The following is a 27,022-nucleotide window of genomic DNA, read 5'->3' as shown; positions in this document are numbered from 1 at the left end:
TTATGAGAAAAGGAAATGAAAAATAAAGGATCAAAGATTATAGTCTTAATTAGAGGATATGCTTACGATAAATTCGTAAATGTGTATACATTTGTAAACCTTGTATGGTTATTAAATAATTTTTAGTAAAACAATCGTATTTTAAGAAATCCTATATGGACACATATATAAGTGATTATGCTTAATGCTTGTTAAAATTTGCTACAAAATTTTCAAGCATAATTGAGGCATTAAAATGGGGTAGCTAGCTATAGTTGCAACTTATTTTTCCTTTGTGTTTGGTCTATTTTTATGAACATAATAAAATGGCATACCAAATTTGTTCGAAAAGGGAAAATATAAAAAAAGAAGAAAATTAATAAATTAAAAAAATACAACTTTTGTATCCATTCTTTCCATTTTAGGTTATATATAAAATAATGTTATCAGCAAAAATTGCTTGATTTTTTTTTATGATTTCCTAAATATTTGATAAAAAAAATGTTAAGAATATGATGAAATGCCATACATAATTATTTTTCCACTAAACCATACACATGGTCATTTTCCATTTTATTTTGTTCATGAAATATATTATTATATCCCTAGTAAAAAAATTATTTTGCAAACATATGATAAGAACATTATTTTCACAAGAAAAAAGAAATATTTTCAAAAATAGTATAACATATTCCGTAAATAAATATGACCCTACGGCCAACCAAACCTTTAAATAAAAAAAATATGCAAAATGTTGATAAGTTAAAATTGTTTGCCTTTAAAAAGGCTACAAAAATTGCTCTCTGCTTTTTCAAGCATCGAGACGGGAATTGGAGTAGTTTTCAACTAGCAATAATCGCGTATCCGTTAGTCGTCATTTACAGCGATAATGCCCCTCCCGCAAGGATGCTTTTTATAATATTTTATTTTTAATATGTATTTTTTTCAATATGAAAAATGTACTTATTTAAATTATATATTTTATTAATTTAGTCATTAAAAATGTGATTAAAATGGTATAATTTTTATTTTGGCAATGTTAATAAAATTTTTTAAATTATAATAACAATTAAATAAAAAAAATAGTGCATTTATTTATTCTCTTTTTATAGTAATTTAAAAAATGTTCATCCATTTAAAATTTCGCATATATTTTTATGAAAATATACAAAATTAAATTTCACATGAATTGTTCAGATTTTTTTGTATATTTATATGACTAAGTCAGATGGATTAATTCTTAAGTGAAATATTCTTTATATAATTTATGTACAATTATTTTCCAAAACTAAAGTAAAAACCACACTCTTTACTATTTTAAGAATACAATATGAAACAGTTTTAACTATATATGGAAATTATTATGTTCTATATACCCACAAAGGAAAACAATATGATATCTATTCTTTTCCATTTTATCAAATTTACTTTTATGTTTTATTATGGGTATTAAACAAAATACTGATCATGTGTATTTGCACACACATGTACATATATATTTGTAGTTATTTACGGAATGCCAAATAAAATGCGGTATATATATAATTTACCCTTTTCTTTTACGTTGTACTATTTTGTTGTACTATTTTTATTAAAAATTTTAAACTACACAATATTGTTTTTATAATAATAATGCAAGGACTACTATTTCAGTTTATATATGGACAATCTTTAGGGTGCTATAAATTATGAACAAAATAGCGAATATAATTTTTTCATTTTTTTTTAATTATTGGTAGTTATTGGCAATTATTATACCTGTTTAAATTATTTTAATAAATTGTGATTTTCTATAAATTATAATTTTTTTTGATAATATTCATTATTTTCAATGTTGCCACTTTTAGTCGCTTAAGAAATGTAGAGAAAAAAAAAATGTTGTAAAAATATAGGTAACATTATTTTTCATTATATATTTTAAAATTTGTTTTGTTAATTTATTAAAGGAAATTAATTTTTTTCTCTAAAAAAAGTTTTATTATTTTGATTTTTTTAGAAAATTTATTACTAAAAAATACTTTTAATTATATAAAAGTGCGTTTAAAAGAAAAAAATAAAATAGCAATAATAAAAAGGTGTATTAAGAAATTTTTACAGTGTTGTCGATATTTTTTTGGAAATAAAAATTATATTTAAAAAAGGGTTTAACCCCATTTAAAGGTGTGCTAAAGTTTGTAATATATATATATATATATATATATATACTATCATATAACTAATTTTTTAATTTTCTATTTTTAATCTCCTAATTTTTTCGTTATTTAGGTGTATTTTTTTTTATAAATTCTATGTAATAATTTAGATGGATGCACACACATATATAACGCTCCCTATTTGGTGTACCTATAAAAATATGTAAAATTTATGAACTTAGTATTTGAACTACTTTTTTTTTACAACTAAACTATCTATTTAGTATTTTCTTTGTCAAGGGAATTAATTTGGTTTTTTTAATTAAAGTGTTATTATTATTTGGAGTAAATTATATTTATTTAATTTAGCTGATAATCTTTATACGTTTGTAAATTATTTAAAATTTTAATTAATTTTGCACAAATTTGAAAAAACCTAACACACACCGCTGTTCTATTCTGTTCATAATTTTTTTTAGTTATAATTGTTTTATTTTTTATATTATTATTTTTTTTTATTGTTTTATTTTTTTATTTTCAATTTATGATATGGCTAATAATTTAGGTTCTATTTTATGTGGAGGAGAAAACTTATTATGTGACTTCGGTCAGATATTCAGTCGAACGTGTGGGGGAAGAGACAATGCTTTATCTGAGAAAGACCGTTCAATAAATTGTGAAAGGAAGTCATCAAAGGAACAAAATATTGTTAGAAATAGTAAAGATGAGATAACTATATATGGACAAAATAATTATGATATCTCAGGATGTTATAATACTTGTGCTGACGAAAAAGAATACATATGTGATGTACAACCAACTAAATTTAGTATAAACAATATATATTTAAATTTTAAAAATAATAAAACAGAAAATGAAAAAATTTTAAATGATGTTACAAAATTGGGTAATGAAATATTTGCTGAAAAATTGAACTGTAACTGCTTTAAAACTGGATCACATGAACAAAATAATAATGGAGACATTTTTTATCCTGACAAAATTAATGAATATAACAATATATTAATTAATAGAAGAAATACTGATTTAATAGGAAATGGTGTAAAAATTGAAAAAAAAAGTTCAAGCCATTTATATACTGAAAACACTAAAAATGTTCCATTTTTACAAGACAATCATTCAATTCAAGAAATATATAATTTTGAAAATGCAGAGAATAATACAATACTCAATAATTCAAATAGTTCAAAAAATAATCATACACAACATGATGATAATGATAATAACATTCCTAAAACAAACAATTCTGTCACAAATAAAGAAGAATCCCCTTTTACTTCCGCAGAATATATGTCCGTTGTTAGTTGTGGAAAAGTAGACGAATAAATATTTGGCTATATCACATAGCTTGTCAAAAAAAAAAAAAAAAAAAAAAAAAAAAAATTAGCTAGTTTTATGATATGTGCATATATTTATGCATGTGTGTATATACAGTTAGGGGTAATGTAAAATATTCGCTTGTTAGTGATTTTCCATTTTTTTTTAATTCATAAAGAATATAAACTTGTATTTCTAATTTAAACTATTTTACACTTTAAAGAGGACACACATTGTGTTATTTTATTTTTTTTTACAATGTTAATCATTGATTGAGAGCATAAAGAAGAGACGTGCCATATCATAATAATATATTGTACCCTTTGGGGGTATGTAATAGCTGTATGGTTTAATTATATTATTCTTTTATTAATTCTATAAATTTTTTTGCCATTTTTTGTGGCAAAATTTAGGATAAACCTTCATAAGTAATGATTATTTAATGAAAGCAACAGGATGGTGTACACTTTTAATAATGTACTTAATGTGTATTTGCTTAGTTTTTTTTTTTGAATTTTTTAACCCTTAAAATTTATTATTTTTTATATTTTTTTCCTATTATCGCTATTTTGAGGACATATATATATAGGGGTGTGGAAATAAATGAGTATCATGGAGTATTAAATTTTGAGATAAATAATGGGAGTATATATGTAAAAATTTTCTTTAATTTTTTCTACAATCTTTATTTCCAACATTTGTATGCCTTTTAGATTGGCAATCTACATAAATTAAAAGGTGTAAAATGATAATATAACATGCATATAGGTATTTATGTAAGTTACATACCTATTTGATGTTTTAAAAAAAATAATAATTCTTGGCACACGCTAGGGAAATAGCACCACATTTTTTTTGCTGTGAAATTGTACTTAAAAAAAATAAATAAACGATGATATTAGTACTGCTATATATTGTGGGTATATATACAAAAATAGCAATAAAATAAAACATCAAACAAATAAGAAAAATAAATGATAAACATGAATACGAAAAAAATAAACGGAATACTTATTTAAAAAATTGCTTCCTTTTTTTTTCATGATTTTTTAATTTTTTTGATGAAAGCTATTTTTCTCAAATTTAAGTAGAGAAAAAAATAATTCAAATAAATTTATATTTTATTTTCCATATTATTTTCCTAATTCATAAAAATAACAAAAACTATCAAATACGCTAATAAAACATAACATGTTTATGCGTACAATTTGAAGGTGACAAATTATAAAGCTAAATACCTCTTGAATATTATAGAGTTATTATACTCCTTTAAATATTATATAAATATCATAATATAAAATATTTTTCCACGATGAGTCATTTAATGGTATGTGTTTGTATAAATAGGAACCAGCTTATGGATCCGCATTTCTTGTGAATATTTTTTTTTTCTCTATTCCCCTTCAATATGTGAATGCATACAAGTACATTCCTTCTTTGTTTCTCTTATTTATAGTCTCTTCCCATTGTGCTCCTAAAAGATGGAACAGATAAAGCTCAGGGCAAAAGTCAAATAATTCGAAACATCAATGCATGTCAGGTAATTGTTGATATTGTAAAAACGACATTAGGACCAAGAGGTATGGATAAACTTATTTATACCGAAAGAGATGTAACAATAACTAATGATGGAGCTACAGTAATGAACCTATTAAATATATCTCATCCAGCTGCATCTATATTAGTTGATATTGCAAAGTCTCAAGATGATGAAGTTGGAGATGGTACAACTTCTGTTGTTGTAGTTGCTGGTGAATTGCTTAATGAAGCTAAAGTATTATTGAACGATGGAATTGAACCAAATATGATTATTGACGGGTTCAGAAATGCATGTAATGTATCTATAAACAAATTAAATGATTTGAGTTTAAGTTTTGTAAATAAGAATGAAGAAGAAAAAAAAAATATATTATTAAAATGTGCACAAACAGCATTAAACTCCAAATTAATATCAAACCATAAAAGTTTTTTTGCAGAGCTAGTAGTTAATGCTGCTTATCAGTTAGGAGATAATTTAGATAAATCTAATATAGGTATAAAAAAAGTAACAGGTGGATCGTGTTTAGATACCCAATTAATTTATGGTGTTGCTTTTAAAAAAACATTTTCCTATGCAGGGTTTGAACAACAACCTAAAAAATTTAACAACCCTAAAATATTATTATTAAATGTAGAATTAGAATTAAAAGCTGAAAAAGAAAATGCAGAAGTAAGAATTGATAATCCAAATGAATATAATTCAATAGTTCAAGCTGAATGGGATATTATCTTTCAAAAATTAAATTTAATAAAAAATAGCGGAGCAAATATTGTTTTATCTAGACTTCCTATAGGAGATATAGCTACACAATTTTTTGCTGACCATGATATATTTTGTGCAGGTAGAGTTGAAGATGCAGATTTAAAAAGAACAGCAACTGCAACAGGAGCTGTTATTCAAACATCATTATTTAATTTAAATGAATCCATATTAGGAAATTGTGGTTTATTTGAAGAAGTACAAATAGGTAATGAAAGATATAACATATTTAAAGAATGTTTGAAAACAAAAGCTGTTACTATAATTTTAAGAGGTGGTGCAAAACAATTTATAGAAGAAGTTGAAAGATCCATAAATGATGCAATTATGATTGTTTTAAGATGTATAGGTAATTCAGAAATTGTACCAGGTGCTGGATCTATTGAAATGCAACTATCAAAACATTTAAGAATATATAGTAGATCAATTTGTAATAAAGAACAAATAGTTTTATATGCTTTTGCTAAAGCATTAGAATCCATTCCAAGATATTTATCTCATAATGCTGGATACGATTCTACAGATATATTAAACAAATTAAGAAAAAAACATTCCGAAGAAACTAATGATATATGGTATGGAGTTGATTGCTTAGAAGGCGATATTATTAATGCATATTCTAATTGTATTTTTGAGGTTACTAAAATAAAAAGAAATGTAATTTATAGTGCTACTGAAGCTGCATGTTTAATATTGTCAATTGATGAAACCATACGAAATCCAAGCAGTATGGACAAGCAACCAAGAAATCCATACGCCTAAAAATGTTATTTTTCACAATCTTTTTTAGAAGTTCGTGAATTTGAAAAGTAAATATGTGCAAAACACAAGATGGAAGGCACACAGCAATTCACGACAACACATATGAGATAGCAGAGCAAACTATATTGCTTATTAAAAACTGATTCATGTTCTCGTTTCTTCTGAAATGCATAATTCAATATGTTTTACAATTTACAAATACACCTATACTAAATTCATCATTTTCTTGTTTCATGAAATTGCATAAAATTTATGTTTCACACCATTTTTTTTGCGCATATAAAGCTGTTTTTATTTTTCTAAAAAAATAATAAAAACAATTCATGCTTACTAAATTTAACCTAATTAAATTAAACTAATTATCCAATTTTTTATTTATCAAATTGTATATGAACTTTTTTTTAAAGATAATTACACAGCATGCTGTGCACAAGTTCGAGCAAAAAAATATGCATGCACAAATTAAAAAAATTAATCATACGTATAAAACTGATGGGTCAGGCCACGAAACGAAGGTTTAATATATGCATTTAAAAAGAGTCCTATGATTTATCATTTTAGAGTATCAAAACAAATCATATAATAAAATAGTATGAAACATTCACAGGCCAAATTCTCAAAAATAGAACCAAAATAATGCATAATTGATTTATAGCGATTTTGATGTTGCTTATTTAAAGAATGAATACACATTTTCGATATAATTCTTTGTGAAGTTTACAATAATTTTATTAATTACGTGAACGTGTTCTATTATTAAGCTCCAACTTTTTTGTTTCCTATTTGACTTAAAACTCGATTGATAAATGTTTCTGTAACTTGATTGTTTGTTTCGTCATCTATCATTTTATTTTTTACGTTTTTAAAATTGTTATGCAACTTATTCGAATTATCAGGAATTGTATTTTTTTTTTTTTTCACAAGAGGAGGGATTTTATGAATTTTATCAAATGAAGAAATAAATTTTTTAGATAAATTTTCTGTTTTTTTTTCTCCGTCTTTTATATTTTTAACAACATTTATATTATTTTTAATACATGAAGGTATTATTGGTTTATCTTTAATTTTTGTATTATTTTGTAATTTATTTATATTTGTATTATTTGGTACTAGTACTTTTATTTTATCATCATCCCCTTTTACATTTTCACCAATCCCCAAATTATCTTCTTTTGTTTTTTTATCTGTATAAACAGTTTTGTTATTAGGTTTGTTAATACTTTTTTTATCTTGCTCATGTAAATAATATTTTGTTCCATCATGGTTAGAATCATTTTTTACTGTATTTTCCCCCTTGTTTTTGATACCAAACGTGTTTATGTTTGCTTTATTATTTTTAGCTTGCTCGTTTGGAATTGTTTCGTTAAGTAAAACCTCCTTAGTGTCTTCATTCTTTTCTTCGCAATTTGCATTGTTGCAAAATGTATTCATTTCGTTAGTCTGTTCATTATTTGGTTTAGTATCTCCAATTGCTGTGCTATTATCAAAATGGGCAACCTTAAATAATTTAGGAACTTCACTGAAAAGTGTGTTTCTATTTATGTTGTTATTATTGTTTGGACTATTCCAATTTTTGTTTTCTTTTTCGTTTATTTCAGGTGAACTATCCTTATGTATATTTACCCTGTTTGAATCATCCTTTTTTTTACTAACCAAATCGATTTTCTCTTTTGATGTATCACTACTTGTATTGTTTATTTTTTGTAAAAATCTATTTACATCTTCTTCATTTTGAGTGGTGTAATTTTTTACTAGATCAGCATTAGATAACATGTTTGTAGAGCTTACTTTGACATTCTTTTTTCCAATTATATTATCACATAAGAGTGTGTTTATTGCCAAACTATTTATAGTACCATTATTACAAGGAGTTGCATCTAAATAGTTGCTTAAAAAATTTGATTCTATACTTAAAGGAAGATAATGTTTTTCTTCATTAACTATATTTTTCTTTGTAATATTTATACTAGTATCAGGACTTCGATTTCCCCATACATCTAAATTGTCAGGTAAATTTTTTAAAATAGTTCCTTTGTTTTCTTTATTTTCTAATATTTGTGCATATATATTTTTAAGTTTAGAATCTACATCTGTATTTTCTTCACCAATAAATCCATTCGAATTTTCATATTTTTGACATTCTTCATTTGAAAAAATATTATTAATTTCATATTCATTTATTTTTTCAAACTTTGTTATGCTCTCTGCATCTCTTTGTGTTTTTAATCGAGTGCCAGATCCACTTTTTTTACTTCCCCCTTCTGTATGTTGACTAAATAAATCAGAATTTTTGAAATTATTCCCTGATGTTTGTAAAAATTTTAAATTAGGCAAATTTATATTATTGTCTATGTCTATACTGCCATTATTACTTCCCTCTATAGGATCAAGATCGTCTTTTTTTATATATTCATTATTTTCATATGATTTAAAACTTATTGAATTTTTTAAAAAATGTAAATATGAATGTTCATCAATACTTGAAGCAAAATGTTTATAAATAGTATTAATATTATTTTGATTGTAATTAAAAAATGCATTATTCATATTTATTTTAGGATGAAAAGATGGGATAGGTGTACTATCTTTATTTTTATTTTTAATATCAATTATGATTTCTAATAAATTTTTTATTTCAGATTTATTTTCATTTGTTAATAACCAATAACCAACCAAATCATTTTTATCATTATACTCTGTTATTTCTATACCATAAGGATTATTCCGTTTTTCTAAAATTGTTATATTCGTTATATCTGGATCTGTAAATTCTTTTACTCTTACATTACTGAGGCATATAATAGACTCGATATCATTGGCCATACTATTCACTGTCTTATTACTGCCATGCAAATTTGAATTCATATTACTTTCATTCATTTCTTCTTTTTCACGATTCGAGGTGATAAGACTTTCTTTCTGTTTGTCTTTAATTTGCCTAATGTCACTGGCTTGTTCATTTTGTATATTATTTGAATGCGTATGGATACATAAATATACTGAACGAATAGAAACCGTTTTTAATTCCCATTTTTGATGTAATGTGTCTTTTCTCATAAAATTTTTTTGATACGTTATATCCATATTCATATATAAATAAGTAAAGGGAAGTATTTTGAAATATTTTTGTCGTCTAGTAGGTGTTGAAATAGGTAAATTTTCTGATTCATCATTTGATGGTTCTATTTTTTGTTTATTATACATTCTTTTTTGTAAAAAGTCTTTAAATTGAGCTGGATATACTGGTATTTCTGTATTTAAATTAAACAAACGTTGAAACTCTGTTTGTATTTTTTGAGATATTCCATTTATTCGATTTTTTGAATTTAATATTTCTAATTTATTTTTTTCAATTAATGAAAACATATTTTCTGATTTTAATTGTGAATGTGGAATTTCTAACTGTTTTTCAATATCTATTAAATTATCTTTTGTAAAAAATAAACATTTAAATGAATCTAATTTATCAACATAATAATCTAAAGACAATCCTGGATTCCTATTACTTAACTTAACCATATTTTGTATTTCATTATTTTTTTTTTCTAAATAATTTTGATATTTATTTCGTTCTTCATCTAATTTTTTTAAAAAGTTTGTACTTTTATCTTGTAATTTTTTTAAATGATCATGAAAAGCTTTTTTTTTTTTTTCAAGACAACTATTTGTAATGGTAAAACCAGCTCTTATAGACCTTTTATTATTTTTGCAAGTTATTTTACCATACTTATAAATATTTTTTAATGACGGTATAGTATTTTTTAATACTAAAGATTTTTTTGACAACATTTCTAATTTATTATTTAACTCTTCTTTTATTTCATTTTTTGCATCAATTAATGTATATATCTCATGATTTTCTCTAACTAATTTATACCCAGGTTTTAGTCTTTCGACTTCATGTTTATTACTATTTTCAAGTTCATCATTTTTTTCGTCCTTTTCATCATCACACTTATTTATTCGAACAATGCCACTCTCTTTGTATGATTCATTATTATTGCTTGATTTGCAACTCATTATATTGTGGCCCGTTTGCATATTGTAATGATTGACACTCGACTTAGAATCGTTTGAATTAGATTGTTCAAGATAGTTATTATTTATTTCTTGAATTAAATTATTTTCAATTTTAAGAATGTTTTTTCTTTTGTCTTCTATGCTATCATTGTCATTTTTGCCCATACTTTGATCTAAGCTTTTCAGCGATTCCAGTGACTCCTCTAATTCTTTGCCCTCTGATTTGATGTTTGCATGTATAGGATCACTTAGCAAACAATCTGTGCATAAGAGTGTATAATGACATGTTTTACATGCATATTTTATATACTCAGTGGTATGTATTTTACATTTTTCCCTAATTTTGATTGGTGTATTATTTTCTAATTCAACTAGCCATTTGTCTTTTTCTTTTAATATGATATCATTATATTTATAATTATTTTCATATAATCCACTGCTGCATACGTTGACGATATGATTGGGGCTATTTTTGTGTAACTTAATGTTACAAATAGCACATAAAAAATTATTACAAGTTTTACAAAATAATGTAGAAATGTTTAAAAAACAATTCATACATGTTCTAAATTCTCCTATACATGGTGCTGTATTATTAACATTAACATGTTTAAGATAATCATTTAAATTTTTGCTTCCTTTATTTGTATAATGAACATCATACATATTTTCCATAATATTATAACTTTTATTTATTTCGCCTTTTCTATAAGATTGTATCACATTTTTTTCATTATTTTTTAGTGCAAAATTAACACTTTTTTTATTAAGAAAACAATTCATGTTTTCTTTTTCATTTAAATTTAATGGTATTTCTTCATTTATATCATCATTATCTCTTTCATTTGCTTTATAGGGTAAACTTGTGTATATATGGTTAGCTAAATTTGCCGCATCATTTCGATTATTATTAAAGTTGTTATCTTTTTCATATTTTAGTACATTACTTTTGTTTTCATTGGGCACGACAAACAGGGGTGCTTGAATAACAATTTTTTCATTCATTTTCTATTTTTTATTTTATTAACTTATCCTTTTTTTTGTATTGAATACTTTTCATTTTTGTGTGTATGCTTTATTATTTTGTTTTGTATTATTAATACTTTTATTTTTTAATATATATTTTTTTATTTAAAAAATTTGGAAATAGTGTTGTTAAATTTTTTATAACGTTAAATGCATGAAAATGATATATTTATAATTTTATATCAGTTGTCTATTTTTCGAAAAAAAGTATATTGTATTTTTGTGCGCACACATATATACTGCATTTTATTCGTATTATTCTCGGAATACTAATAATATTATATCATTATTCAAAATAAATATGTGCGTACATATTTTTTCTTTGTATTTTATGAACATTTACAACATTTTAATACTTAAAGTTCTCATAAAAAAAAAATAAAAAACTAAACTATAAAAATTTATAAATATTATTGCAGGTGCATGTAAAAAATATATAATATAGTATATAAAATTATGTATGCGATAGAATATTTTTAAAAGCTAGCTTTTTAGGGAAATAAAAAAAAAATATATAATTAAAATTATGAATTGGTCATATTAAAATTGTAAACAGTTGTGTATGCATATTTTTGAATATATTTATTACTATGATTTTTGTCTGTTTTTTATCTTGACAAAAAAAAAATAAAGGCAACATATTGCATTATGCCTATCTATATATATGTATAAAGAAACACCAAAATAAAAAATATATAATTTTGTGAGCATGCTATTATTTTTTATATTTTTGCCTTCTTTTAATGAAATAGTTTTTCATGTTTAAAATAATCTTAAACATAAATAGCTGATTTCACAACCGGTTTGCATTTAAAATGTTAGTAAAGTTTTAGAGAAATTAAAACATATCAAATACTTTAATAGGGTAAAATTAAGATAGTATGCATAATTGGGGAATATGCATTGCATACATTGTAAATACTATGGCAATAGACTATTTCTATTGCATATGATAATGTGATATTTTATTTATTTGTGAGAAATTATATTAAATTTATTTTTTGGGTGTGTGTTTTAAAAATTGTTAAAATTCATTTTACTATTAGACACAAAAGGGCGTGCAATACATATATATACAGCCATGTTTGACAAAAAAAATGTTACACTTAACTGTGTATAAAAATCGGAAAACAAAAAATTATTATTTTATGAGAAAGAGTAATACATGTTTCGGAAAGTTTTAATTTCCTAGGTAGAATAATTTATTTTTTCTCACAAGCACATGTAGGTGTGGATACACAATTATAGGGGCATAGTTTATTCCCCTTCTTGAATATTGAAGGATATAATTTTATATTCCATATTTTTGATATTAATAGCTAATGCTTTAGGTGTGACACTAAAATCTGGTAGGCATACCAAAAAAGGAAGTTTGTTTTCATTTTCTAAGTATTGCATTTCTAATTTTGAACAATTTCCATTGACAAAAATATGTGGATAAATATTATCATCTTGAATACAAAATGGGTCATTGTCTATATATGGGTAACATCCTAGTGTGTCTGGTGAAGTAGGAGATAATATTCTACTTTTTGCTATCATTTTAAGGGCATCTAATTTAGTAATTTTAGAGAAAGAAGTAATATTATTAACTGGCTCACCAGACATACAACATACATTTACATCATCAATTGAAAACATATATGGATTTGTAACACATTGAAACGAATCATATTTTTTGGATTTTTTAAAAAACATATTTGGAAATGGTTGTTGAGGTAAAGTCGAATCACTTGGATCTTTTTCTCCTGGCATTAAATCAACATAAACTGATGAACATAAAGATGATAAAAATGTGTCAATTATATTCATATCATTTACATCTGTATTTATATTTCCAAGTGAATTACCAACTATAACTAATCTAATCAAATTTTGAGAAATAAATTTATCCCCATGTAATCCTAAAATAAAATTTCTTAATAATGATATATTATTTATATTTGTATTCTGTTCATTTATAAATAATCCTGAAACAAATAATATATATTTATCATCATTGCTAATACATTTAGGAATTTCTATTTTTGGTAGATATGCATATATTAATTCATCTACATATATTGAACCATTACTCATACCGACTCCCTTTATAATTACAGTCAAGCCAGTAACATAATGATCACTATTTATATTCCCTTCTAATTTTAATCGTGCTGTTTCATCTTCGAAAAATAAAACATCTTGATCTTGTGAATAATTTATTACTGTATCAAGATAGTCAATTTCACTGATATATTCTTTTAAAATGGATGGCCTTAAATCCATTTTTTTAAAAATGGTGCCAATACAATAGCACTTTTCATTAATCTTAATATCCTTCAAATATTGCAAGACGTGATATTTACTTTCTTTCCCATTTTCTTCAATTTCCTGTTTTATGTTTCCCTTGTGATCTTCATCATTTTCCTGCTTTATTCCTCCCTTTGAATCTTCATACATTTCTACATTTAGCTTTTCCAACGTTTTCATTAACAATTTTCGCATTATACTTATTCGTATGCTATATATCGAGCTAAATTGTTGTGTGTATGTTGGATTGGTTAATATAAAATTGCTTGAGTTATTTTCATAGTTATAATGTTTTTTTTTTAATTTTTTGTATAAAGGAAATTCACATTCATCTTCAGTTTCCCTTTCCTTCTTACTATTCATTTGGGTTAGTATTTTATTAACATCGCTATCCGCTATTTGTGTTTCCATTTCTGTGAAAAAGAGTGTAAACAAATTATAAATCGTTACATGTATTTATACATAAATAGTGTGGAAAAAATATATTATATATATCCAACTGAACGAGCATATCTACATTTCTTACTGTATAGCTTGAGTCTTCTTTCCTTGTATGGTGGTAATTACAAATTTGAGTTCACAATGTGGATTATAATTTATTATTTATTATTTAATTATTATATTAAAGCTCGGAATAAAATTATAGTAAGTATATTTATATTTTACTAAAATTTTGATAGATGTATATGCATGCACATGTACATAATATATGACTGATTTAAAATATATAATGAGGGTTCACAAAAATGTAATATTATTTATTACATATAAAAATTGCCACAAGTATCTTAAGATACTAATGTAGCAGTTTTCTTAATATTTGCATAATTAAAGAAAAAAATATATCTTCAATTTAGTTCTTATATATTTATATTTTTATATTTTTTTTTTTTTTTTTTGACATATTTTTGTAGCAATGTGGAATATATAATTGTAACGATAAGGGAAGGTAGATAAAGTAAAATGTGTTTACACTAATTTGTTAATTTATTTCAAAATATAATAATTTACATATAAGTATGATATAATTGTGTTTGGCACATACTTATCGATTCAACGGAGGTTTGAATATCTACTATTTATTATAACAATGTGATAGTGAATTATTTTTTTTTTAGTGTGAAAGTAAGAAAATATCAATGGTTTCTTTTTTTATTCAAACTTTATTAATATAAATAAAAAATAATAACATACTTGATAGGAAAAAAAGATGTTCCCTTTTCTCATATATAGCATATACACTTTTAATAAAAATTGTGAAATAATAATTTTTTTAAATCCTATCTTTTTTCAGCTTTTTTGAAAATATAAAATTAGTAAGAAATAAAAAGAAAGCATAATATGAATGGGAAAAAAAAAAAAAATTCCTACACCCTTTTTATGAATGCAGAAAAAGGAGAGGAAAAATGTGTCCCAATATTTAAGCAAAATATATGTCCCTATATTTAAGGAAAATGTGTTTATATACATTTTAAATTTTGTCTAAAATATATTAATCATTTTATTTTTGAGCAATTGCTAATTTATACTGTATATAAATAGAGACATATATATGTGCCAAACTTTATATCTTTTTCTCAATTCTATAATAAAAATTTTTATTTTTTTTTAATATAAAAAAATGTAACATATATCGGTTTGATGTTTAATAATATTAAGAGGATATAATAGGAATGTATCTGTACGTATACACACGTATGTAGGCATAAATATATGCGAAATGGCATTTTTTACGAAATGCATTTTAGCTTAAATGTTTTTTCTTTTTTCTACACTAATATTTTCTCCTATCCAATGTGTATATAATTTTTTTCTTTCTTAATATCATGAATATTTTCTAATTTATTGTAAAGGGTTTAGAAATTTTACAAACGTTTGTAAATTTGATTCTGTCTTTTTTTCTTAAGCTTTTATTATTTTTTTCATAATATATCATCAATATTTATATTATTGTTCTACAAAAAAAGTAGGAATATCTAATTATTTTTTATAAGATTAATAATATAATTAATGTATTTACCATATGGGTCAAATGTATTTTTTTCCCGTTTTCCTTTCCCTGGTTTTATTCCTTGTTTTTTTTTCTTTTTGATTTGTCCATCCTAGTTACTACACACTTATAACTCCGTATAAGATGGACGAAAAGTTTAGTAATGGGTTTGTACCAGATGTAGAAAACATAACGAAAATAAAAGAATATTTGAATCAAGGAGATATAGGATTTGAAAATGAAGACTTAAAAAAGGAGAGAGAAAAAATAAGGACTAATGATGTATTTGTAGAATGTGTAAAAAATATATGGACAAATATTTTGAATAAAAAATTAAATGATAAATTTAGTAAAATCGAATATTTTAAAATTATGTTAAGAATATGTAAAGTTTTAATTCCACAATTTGAAATAAAACAAGTCATTAAAATTATAAATGATGAATGGAATAATGATTCAAAGGGAAAAAAATATTTAAACTTTGATTCATTTTTTAATACCTTTTTTGAATTAGCTGATATATGGACACCAACTATAAATGCTCATGATTATGCACTTTTTTTAAAATCGTTATTTTATCGAATTACATTTATTCAAATTAAAAATCAAAATGGAGAAATTACAAAAAAAAAACCTATTATTATAATTAATTTTAAAAGAAATATAGGGGTTGGAGATAACAAAAAATTGTCTATATTTGATAACGAAGAGAGTAAAATTCCATCTAGTAGTGATCCGATTCAAACAGAATCAAAGGATAGTACATCTAAAAGTGATAATAAAAACATAAATAATCAATCAGAACAAATCAAAAAAGGTAGTGTCCAAAATAATAATACACACGAATCTTTTGAAAACTATGACCAAGATGAAAATGAAGAATCGGCTAAAAAATTATTTGAAGTTTTGTTAAATAGCAAAGAAAAAGATCCAAAAATTCAAACAAGTATATTACTCCTTGATGTCAATGAAATTAGTCCTTTAGAACCTCTAGCGGACAACTTTAATGAAAATAATAATACATATATCCAAGGAATAAGTAAAACAGATGAATTATCTTCTAAAATGTCAATTACAAGAAAAATGTATCATGGTTAAAATAAACAAAAAATTCATATTATATTTGCATGAGAAGTACATATGTTTTTGTGAGCCCATACATGCATGTTTTCACTTCTAACACATTTATTTTTTGAATCCCTCTTATGTCTTTGCAGATTTTGAAAAAGGTAAACAAAGCAGAGAAAGCATTTCGAAAGATAATAGGGGTACAAAAAAATTTAATGAATTTCAAATAAAACTAAATGAATTAGATTCCAATAACACCAAAGAAGAATATAAAAGAAATGTGCTTAGTTCCTCAACTATTGAAAATAATAAACTTGATTCAAAAAAAGAAGTGGATAAAAACAGAAGAAAAACAGATGGCTCGATAATAAGCATGCTTTCAAAATTAAAATTTATTGGAGGCAAAAATAAAACCCAAAGTAAAACGGATCAAATTAGTGAAGAAGAAAAGTCAAAAGATGAACGTAAAGATGAGCATAAAGATGAGCATAAAGGTGAGCATAAAGGTGAACAATGTTATGAACCAAATGCGGCAACTACAACGGAAATGGAAGAATTGTCATACGAATCCTCACTTCTTATTGACGGAATTAATTTGGACGAGTTTACAAAAGAATGCAAGATAGAGGGTTCTAATGATTATGATACTGAAGAATTCGATGAAGATTCGTCAGATAAAATTATGAGCGAGTCAGGTAAAACTGAAGATGTGGCAGATAAAATTATGAGCGAGCCAGGTAAAACTGATGATGCGATAGATAAAATTATGAGCGAAGCAGACAAAAAGACGAGTGAGTCAGGCAAAACTGAAGATGTGACCGATAAAATTATGAACGAGCCAGGTAGAATTGAAGATGCGACAGATAAAATTATGAACGAGTCCGGAAAAATTATGACTGAGTCAGCACAAGCATTATCGAAAACTGGCAAAGATGCTTCAACAGATTTAGTGGACGACTTAGGAAGCGACACAAACATTAGTAATGACAAAAGTGATGTTGCAGCAAGAAAAAATAAAGATAAAAAAAAAGAAATATCCAATTATAAAAAAGGCGATTCAAAAATGACTGAAGAAGAAAAGGCTATGAAAGATAAAGCGATTTTAAGTGGGGTAGACACTGTGAAGACAATAAATATGGATGGATCTTTGGATACGGAAGGGAAAATAAAAGAAAATGATAAAAATGAATTTGAGATAAAGAATAGAAATAAAGAAATAAATGATTTTAATCAGGAATATAAAAATAGTAAGATAAATCAGAACAATGAGGAAAGCGAAGAAATGAATTACTTAGATGAAGAATACATAAATGCACTAAAAGAAAATTTGAAAGAAAAAGAATGTATAGAAATAAAAGATGAGAATATAAATAATGATAGCAATGATGTAGAAAATATTAAATTAGATGATAAAAAGTTGAATCAGACATCAAATGAAAATATTTCTAACGAACGTGATGATATGCTTAAAACTAAAAATTATTTAGAAAATGAGAAAAGGACATTAGAAGAATTAGAAAATAAAGAAAAACTAAAAAAAATGGCATTATCCAAAAATAATTATAATAATTTAGATGGACTAATTAATGATAGTAAAATAAATTTAGAAGGAAATTATAGTACAAATGATGATTCATTAAATTTTATGAACAGTAAAACGAATATAGATAATAAACAAAATGATAATTCGTTTGAAATTAAAAATATACATCTTGATGGTGAGTTGAGAAAATCTTCTACATCTGTAATGAATGAAATAGCTAAGAGAAGTGCCTCAGGTTCGATAATAAATCCTGACCTTGAGCAGAGCAAAGATGTGGTAGGCAGTTCTGAAGTTGAAGGTGGCGATTCTAAAGAGAGCAACGAATACGAAAAAGAAGCGTCGAGATGTGAAAAAGAAGAACCAAAGGAAAATGAGGTTGAGAAGGGAAACGAAGAAACAAAGGAAAATGAGATTGAGGAGGAAGATGAAGAAACGAAGCGAAATAAAATTGAGAAGGAAAAGGAAGAAATAAAGCAAAACGAGATTAAGAAGCAAAAGGAATTGCTATTAGAAACTGTCCGAAAAAGTATATCTAGTAATTGCGAATCGTATAAGGAAGATTTTAATATGTTTTTAAATAAAATTGAGAAAAACGAACTCATGAAAGATGAGGAAGGAAATGGAAAAGAAAAAGGGGGAGAAGATGAAGAAGAAGAAGGGGATGAAAACGAAGGAACAAAATGGGACGACGAAGAAGAAATTGAATGGGAAGACAACAAAGAAAATTATGATAATATAATAAGAAAATGTGTAACTACTAAAATACAAAATGAAAAAAATGAATATGAAACAAAAAATTTACAAAATAAAAAAAATGACATAATCCAAAATTTAGGAATACAAAATGTGTGTGGAAAAAAAGAAGAAGATAATAATAATAATATAAATCAAGAGTTTACTAAAATTAATAAAATATTAAATGATGTTATTATTAAAAGTGAAATAGGATTAATAGAAAAAGAAAATGAAAATTTATTATCAGCTCAGGTCGATCAAAAAAAAGTAAAAGAATTTCAAATTGAACAGCTTAATAAAATTCCAAATGAACTTAATGACGAATTTCAAGATTTATTAAAAAATGAAAAAGAAGTTAAAAATATTATATTTCAAGATTATCATACTGATGATATTTTATTCAGTCATGAAAAGGATTTAATAGCTAGTTCAGGGGAGGTCTACAAAAATGATGAGCAAGTAGAGAAGCAAGCGAGTGGCGATTCCCTTTTTCAGCATAAAGAAGATAAAATAATTAATGATGCGGAAAATGAAAATAATATAACTAATGATATGGAAATCAAAAATGACATGGCTGATGGTGTCGAAAATGAAAAAAATATTTATCCTCTAAAGTATGTAGAAAGCAAGTCAGTACATGAAGAAGCCCAAAATATTTCGAGCTGCTATGACGGCATTTCTAAGAAATCATTGAGTGTTGAAAAGTATGATAAGGATATATCGCCCAATGATGATTCAGACAAACTTAAGTCTGATTTAGAAAATAGAACCAGTTACGATAGTTTTGACCCCAATGTTGAGACTGAAAGTGGTAGAAAATTAGATGAAGTTTCGAAATCGTTTGAAAGTGTTAAAGATGAAGGAAAGACAAATGAAAAAACGGTTGAAGAAAAGGCATATAAACCATCAGAAATAAATGAAGAATCAAGCGATCATATCATTAGTGAAATAAAAAAAATAGAAGAAAGTGTTTCAATTTATGAAAAAGTGGCAACGACAGAAAACTTAGTAGATGATACAGAACCCATTGAAGACAAAGCAGAATACTTAAAACTATATCATAAAAAAAATGATGAAAGAAATAAATTAAAATATTTATTTGTAGATGATATAAATAAGATGAGAAATTTTATAAAAATAAATAAAAAAACTAAAAAAGAAAATTTTATAATAATATCTAATAGTTGTCCAAATATATATAATTTAATAAAAAAACTAAAAGTTGAATTTGTTGAACCATCAATAATATTAAATAAAAATTTTAAGATAGATAAAGAACTTTTGTCACCTTTAGGTAAATTAATAAATTTAAATCTTGAAAATGGTAAATCTATTGATTTAAAAATAATGATGGATTTAACATTAGAATATATGAATACAATGATATCAAAAAATAATGGTTATGTTTTATATTTAAATAAAAATTTTATACAATATACAGAATATTTTTTATTAAAATTAAGAAAATTATCTAATTTAAATTATATTAATTATATTAATTTTTTAAATATGAATTTTTTAAAAAATGTGTCTAATACTACCGAAATAAATGCTAGTGATTTCTTGTTAGAGGATCACAATTTAATATTTCCAAACCCCTTTAAGGATTCCTTTCCCGTTTTTTGCATTTTCTTAAACATTCACAAACTATCAATGTAAGCGAAAATCATTAGTCTACTTCTTCATTTGTTTTTATCTTTATTTATATATTCCTACATGTGTGATGATTCCACTTTTTTTTGTGGAATGATTGATTTGTATTTCATTGGTTCATCCTTTTTTCTTTTTTAGATGCAGTAATATAGAACCAGAACCCGTTGATGAAGCATTTCAACGATTGTTAATAGCGTTTAAAAATAAAAGCATCAATCCTCAAAATGTAGCAAGCAATGGTGCAAAAGAAAACGAATTAAGTGTTATAAGTAAAGAAGGGGAAGATGAAGACTCAAACGATGAAATAAAAACAGAATCTATAAAAGATGAAAGTAGCAATGATGAATCTGAAGATGCTTCAGAAAGTCGTGAAGAAAATGATGAGACAAGTGAAAAAGAAGAAGATAACAAAAGTGATGAAGGTAATGAACTTGAACAGGAAAAGAAAGAAATAAGTGGTGATAATCAAGATAAAGATCAAAATAAAACGGCGATAATTTTATCAGAAAAATTGGAACATATTGAATCAGATGGATATTCAGATGTGGAATATCTAAGCATAGATAGCATCGAGAAAAATTACTTGGAAACCGAAGCAGTGGACGAAGCAAATGAAGTAAAAGAGGAGGAAGAAGAATCCATGTCAGATGTAGAGACAGATGCTGAAACAGATGCTGAGTCCGAAGAAAGTAGTGAGGAAGAGACAGAATCAGAAGAAAGTAGCGATGAAGAAACAGAGACAGAAGAGAATGATGAAACAAAGAGAAATAAAGATAAGGAAAATATATGGGAAAAAAAATATGGAAAGACATCCGAATACATCAATATGATAAACGCAAATGATATAAGTGATAAATATTTTAATTTGGCAAACAAAAGAATACAATATATTTACAAATGTAATGATCCTATAAAATATTATACAAATTATTATAAAGATTTAAAAGCATATTCTGAATCAATCAAGTATGAGAAAGACATTTCTACTATTGTTTTTCATAATAATGCAGAATTAAAATGTGACGACATTCAAGTTAAAGAAACAGATGAAATGTGTGAAGAAAATAAATATGAATTAGAAAAAAAATTAAAAAAAATATTTGAAACATTGAAAATTATACACATAGATGTAATAAAAAACAGATCAATTAATAAACTATTCTATATTAATATGATTATAAATAATTACTCGTATTTTTTTAAAAATAATTTTTTCCCCTATAAGTATCAAAAGAAGAAAGAAATGTTAGAAGCAAATATCGAAAAAGAAGAGACAGAAAAAAATAATAATTTTTATGATGAAGACACAGAAATGAATAATAAAAACGATATACTAGTGATAAAATTGAAAAGGAAAACGAAATTAACAGATTTAGAGTCGGAAAATAGGATAACAAGCTGTGTAGAAGTGAATGAGACAGTTGTAGATAAAGTTGAAAATGTGGAAAAGTATATAAACAAAAATTATAAAGAAGAATATGAATATTATTATAGAAATTGGAATGAGTTTTACAAATTTTGTCCAGTGTCATATATTGATGAAAAGAAATTTACAAAAGGAAAAAAAGGGTTTAAAATAATTTATAAGAATAAAGTATATATTTTAGAAAGTTATGAAAAAATGATAGAATTTTTAAAATATCCTCAATTTTATTCAAGTAAAAAAATCAAAGAATCCATTAATTTTAATATCATTATTTATTTTCCAAATATATGGATAAAAAATAAAATTTTGAATTTCTTAAATTCATATGAAAAAATAATACATATAGATGTAGAAGAATACTTTAAAAATATATTCAAATCAAAAGATGAAATGATTAAAGACAATTTAGATATTTATATGTTCGAGTTTAATAATTTAGTAAAAGGAAAACAAATATCAGACATACTTATAGTTAGATATATTTGTATACAAATGAAAAAAACAAATAATTTTAATATGTATATAATTAGAAAAATTATTGGAAATTTAAATTTTCTTAAAAATGAAATTATAGAATTATTAGAGACAAAGAATGATTTACCTTTATGTGAAGAAGAAAATATTTTGAATGAATCTTCAGGGGATAAACAAAGTTCTGCATCTACTTTGAACACCAATTTTAATGAATCAAACAAATTAAAAGAAATTTCTACTATTGCAATAAAAATAAGATATTTATACAACCTTCTAATAATTAAAAAAAATGAAAAAATGGATCTACATTTAAATAATTTGTTAGACCCAATTTTTAGCTCTCAAAATTTAGAATGTATAAATGAGGGTATAGATAAATTTAGCTTACATTTAATCAAAACATTTGAAAAGGAAAAAAACACGCAGATGCCCAATTCAAATCGTTTAGATGTATCAATGGAATCTATATCAAATATGGTAGATGTAGAAGGTTCTGATGAAGCTCTTTACAAAGAGCACAATCAAAGAAATGAATTTTCATCAAATTTAAGGAGCAAAGAAATAGTTTCTAATAATAATTTTATTATATCTGGATTGCCATTAAATACGAATATTTACAAATATTTTAAAAAAATGGAAATAAATATAGATAACATTATAGGGTTTAATATGAAGCGAAAGAGAAGGCAAAATTTTAAATGCGAATTTGAAAAGCAACTGGCAAAACAAAAAACAAAAAAAGACAGCTCAATAAATAATGCAAGCAATTATGATAACATGTATTTATATAATAAAGATTATATTAAAATGTTAAATGAATTAGAAAAAGAAAAATTTAATATAAATATTTTAAATTTAGAAGAAGAATATAATAGTGTTTATGAAAATAATAAATATACATATCTTGATCAGATTCAAAAATTAGTAAATCCATATATTCATAATTATTTAAATTATAATAGTGTATTAAAAGATGATAAATTAATTGATAAAATAAATAACTGTTATATAAATGTGTACTGTCCATATATTTTAAAAAAATATAATTGGCTATATAAATCTAGGAATAATATAAAATTAATATATAATAAGAAAATACACTTTTTATCTAATCCATATCATTCTTTATTGTTTATGAAAAATATTAATTTTTATTCAAACAATTTTAATGTAGTACCACCATTAAGAATATTATTTTTATCTGATTATGAATCCATTTTTGAAAACGAAGTAAATTACATTTCCCAAATATTTGATCTAAACATTGTAAATATAGAAAAAGAATTTTTAATGAATCTTACATATATAAGTATATATATATTAAAATATGTTTACTTATTTAAGCTGTCTAAATTTAATAGTAAAAAGAAACTAGATTTTAATATATTGCCAATTCATATTATACCCTTTGAAAAATTTGAAGAAGATATTTATTTGGATGATGAGGATATTCAATTTTTAGAAAACAACATTATTTATTTTGATAAAGAAATATATGAAATTCAATTAGTAGATGTAAAATGTGATGAATACATATATGATATTCTATTTGATCAAATAAAACCCTCTAATGTTGTTTTAAACATTTTAAAAATTTTGACAACAAGATTAATATTACATGAACAGCTTGGGAACAGTCTTATCACATACTTATATGATAGGAAATCCGTTTTTAGTATCACTTCAGGAAAACAAATGAAAAATCTTTTGAAATCGATCTTAATGGATATCAGAAAAGATTCATGTGCATCTAATAAAGTAAATGATAAAATGGGGGAAGAAGTGGATAATGACAGAATAAGTAAAGAAAATAATAATCTAAATAAAGATTATGAGCATGCAAATGATCAGCAAGTTGAAACCAAATTTTCTAAGGAACAATTTTATGATAGTATAAGTGATAGCAATGAATTTTATTCCTCAGATACGAATAGTACCGATTCAGAAGATGATGATTCTACATATGATTCTGATGATCCATTTCCATATAAAAAAGATGTAATAAATATCGAACAAACGGAAGAAATATATTTCAAAAAAAATGAAAATAAAATATTAAGAAGTAAATACAAATTTTTAGAGAATAGCGTTTTAAATAATTTTGAAAAGGTTTTGAAATATTCTTATCGGGTTCCTGAATATGTAATATATTTGACATGTGATGAAGGAAAAAACTATAAAAAGTTGAAAGCAAAAATAAAGCAATATGATAAATTTTATCAAACAAAAGAGGAAAAATGTAAAGAAGAAAAATATGGCAAGCAAATTATAAATGAAAAGGTGAATGTAAAGAAAGACAATAAAATAAATTTAGATAAAATAAAAAGAATTTGTAAAAAAAACAAAAAAATAGTTAAATATCTTGAAAGAAATACAAACATTTGGAAAATAGATATAGGAAAGGTGCATATAAAAAATGCTAGAACATTTATTGAGAATAGATTAAAAGAGATGTTACAATATAGAAATAATTTATTTCATCAATTAAATATAAAAAGGGTTGATAAAACATGGGCTAATTTTTTAAAAAATAATAATTATATTAAATTATCAAGCTTTTATTTTTATTCTCCTGTAAATATTGATAATATTGTTAATATAGACACAAATTATTTACTTATATATGATTCTTTTTTATTTTATTTTAGAACCGAAAATGAATTAAATATATTTTCAAAGAATCCAATTCATTATTTAAATCAAATCAAACCATCACCAAATTTTATTCTTCCATTTATATTTTTATATACAACTGTGCATGTTGATTCTATATATGAATATTTAAAAAAAAGTAACCTTAAATATAAAATAATTAATTTACAAAATTTATTATCCTTTGGTTATGGAATAGAAAAATATAAAAATCAAATCGACCAAAACAAAATAACTGATGAACTAATAATTGAACTAATAAAATTAAGAAGAAATCAATATGATGTTTTATCTCATGGATGTATATTATATAATATCCCATTTAATGATAACCAATTGGCTAGCTTTTTTATGGGAAAAGAAATTCCACATCTAGTATTTTTGATACAAGATAAAAAGGCAGAAACAAATGAACCCAATATTTGTATGCGTAATGGTAATTATAATGAGGTGAGTGATATATGTGCAAATATAGACAATACAAATTTGGGTGAATTTATAAATAATATTGAAGAAAAGATTCCTAAAAAATATAATAATGTTATTTATATAGAATATAATAATATGTGGAAAATGAAATATGAAATAGAAAATGCAATGGAAGAAAAAATAAAAAGTTATCAAAGATATAACAGATATAAATATAATAATCAAGTTGCTTATTTTAAGGGTTTTAATATATATGAAAAAGAAAATTATGAACAAGAAATAAAATTTAACAAATATTGTATAGTTACATATAAAAAAAAAAATATTTTAGAAAAATGCAACATATATGATAATTATACTGTCTATTATGATGGTAATTATTATTTGGTTAATACTTATGAAGATGTTTTAGAATTTCAAACAGATCCTGAAACTTATGTAAATGTAGAAGAACCATCGAAAAAGTTTGAAAAAATTATAAATTTAGAAGAAAATGTCAAAATAGAGAATGAAGGATTTTGTTTGGTTAGTTTAAAAAATGAAAATAATTTTGTTAAGGGAAATAAAAATTATTGTATAAAATATGAAAATGCATATTATTTATTTGAAAATAAAGACAAAATGGAAACTTTTGTTAAAAATTCTAAAGACTATTTATATAATCAAAATATGTTTGATATTATCATTGAAAAAATTAAATCCACAAATGATATCACTACTTTAGTTTATCTTAAAACATATTTATATGACATTATATGTAAGGCACTATACGAATTAGGAAAGAATAGACCACTATATCCTGGCTTAACTGTAAAATTGAGTGCAATACATTTTTTAGCTTTTTATTTTTATAAAGAAAATAAACAATTTTCAACGTCTCTACGAAGAAAATATGAACAAAAGTTTAAATCATTCTTAATGGAATGTGAAATACCAATCAATATACAAAAATTAAAAAAAAAATTTGAAAATAAATCGACTCTTAAAAACCAATCAATCAAAAAACCAACTAAAGATTGGACAAAAAGAGACATAGAAAAATACGAAAATTATATAAATTTATATGACAAAATATTATTTTCCCAAAAAAATAAAATAAATAATTAAAAAAAAAATTGTGTAGCTATTTCTCTAAAATTGTGCATGTGAAAAATGTGTAAACATGGAAAATCCCAAAGGGAATTATTTCATTTTTACAAATTTT

General features: G+C 23.9%; 5 protein-coding genes and 1 non-coding gene across 6 annotated transcripts; 3 read left to right on the top strand and 3 right to left on the bottom strand.

The window, feature by feature from the left end:
• Nucleotides 1-769: 769 nt before the first annotated feature.
• On the bottom strand, nt 770-888 carry PCHAS_0407550. The gene has a single exon (XR_001678620.1). It is a non-coding gene; the product is annotated as a U4 spliceosomal RNA (small nuclear RNA).
• A 1,772-nt stretch (nt 889-2,660) lies between these two features.
• On the top strand, nt 2,661-3,458 carry PCHAS_0407500 (conserved Plasmodium protein, unknown function; the record flags this gene model as incomplete). Its single annotated transcript, XM_740902.1, has 1 exon — nt 2,661-3,458. The coding sequence occupies one exon, from the start codon at nt 2,661-2,663 to the stop codon at nt 3,456-3,458; it is 798 nt and encodes a 265-aa protein (XP_745995.1).
• Nucleotides 3,459-4,761: 1,303 nt separating this feature from the next.
• PCHAS_0407400 (T-complex protein 1 subunit eta, putative) lies at nt 4,762-6,510 on the top strand (the record flags this gene model as incomplete). The annotated part of the gene is made up of 2 exons (XM_016799977.1): nt 4,762-4,776; nt 4,906-6,510. 2 exons carry the CDS (start codon nt 4,762-4,764, stop codon nt 6,508-6,510), a joined length of 1,620 nt encoding a protein of 539 aa, XP_016653280.1.
• A 756-nt stretch (nt 6,511-7,266) lies between these two features.
• On the bottom strand, nt 7,267-11,535 carry PCHAS_0407300 (zinc finger protein, putative; the record flags this gene model as incomplete). Its single annotated transcript, XM_731011.2, has 1 exon — nt 7,267-11,535. One exon carries the CDS (start codon nt 11,533-11,535, stop codon nt 7,267-7,269), a length of 4,269 nt encoding a protein of 1,422 aa, XP_736104.2.
• Nucleotides 11,536-12,813: 1,278 nt separating this feature from the next.
• PCHAS_0407200 (DNA polymerase delta small subunit, putative) lies at nt 12,814-14,259 on the bottom strand (the record flags this gene model as incomplete). The annotated part of the gene is made up of 1 exon (XM_726676.2): nt 12,814-14,259. One exon carries the CDS (start codon nt 14,257-14,259, stop codon nt 12,814-12,816), a length of 1,446 nt encoding a protein of 481 aa, XP_731769.2.
• Nucleotides 14,260-15,982: 1,723 nt separating this feature from the next.
• Nucleotides 15,983-26,925, top strand: PCHAS_0407100 (conserved Plasmodium protein, unknown function; the record flags this gene model as incomplete). The annotated part of the gene is made up of 3 exons (XM_051320975.1): nt 15,983-16,877; nt 17,170-20,839; nt 20,982-26,925. 3 exons carry the CDS (start codon nt 15,983-15,985, stop codon nt 26,923-26,925), a joined length of 10,509 nt encoding a protein of 3,502 aa, XP_051176926.1.
• Nucleotides 26,926-27,022: the final 97 nt, after the last annotated feature.

This window comes from Plasmodium chabaudi (assembly GCF_900002335.3).
Source record: "Plasmodium chabaudi chabaudi strain AS genome assembly, chromosome: 4".
NCBI lineage: Eukaryota > Apicomplexa > Aconoidasida > Haemosporida > Plasmodiidae > Plasmodium > Plasmodium chabaudi.
The sequence above is the reverse complement of the archived record's forward strand: the minus strand, read 5'-3'. Positions and strand labels throughout refer to the sequence as shown.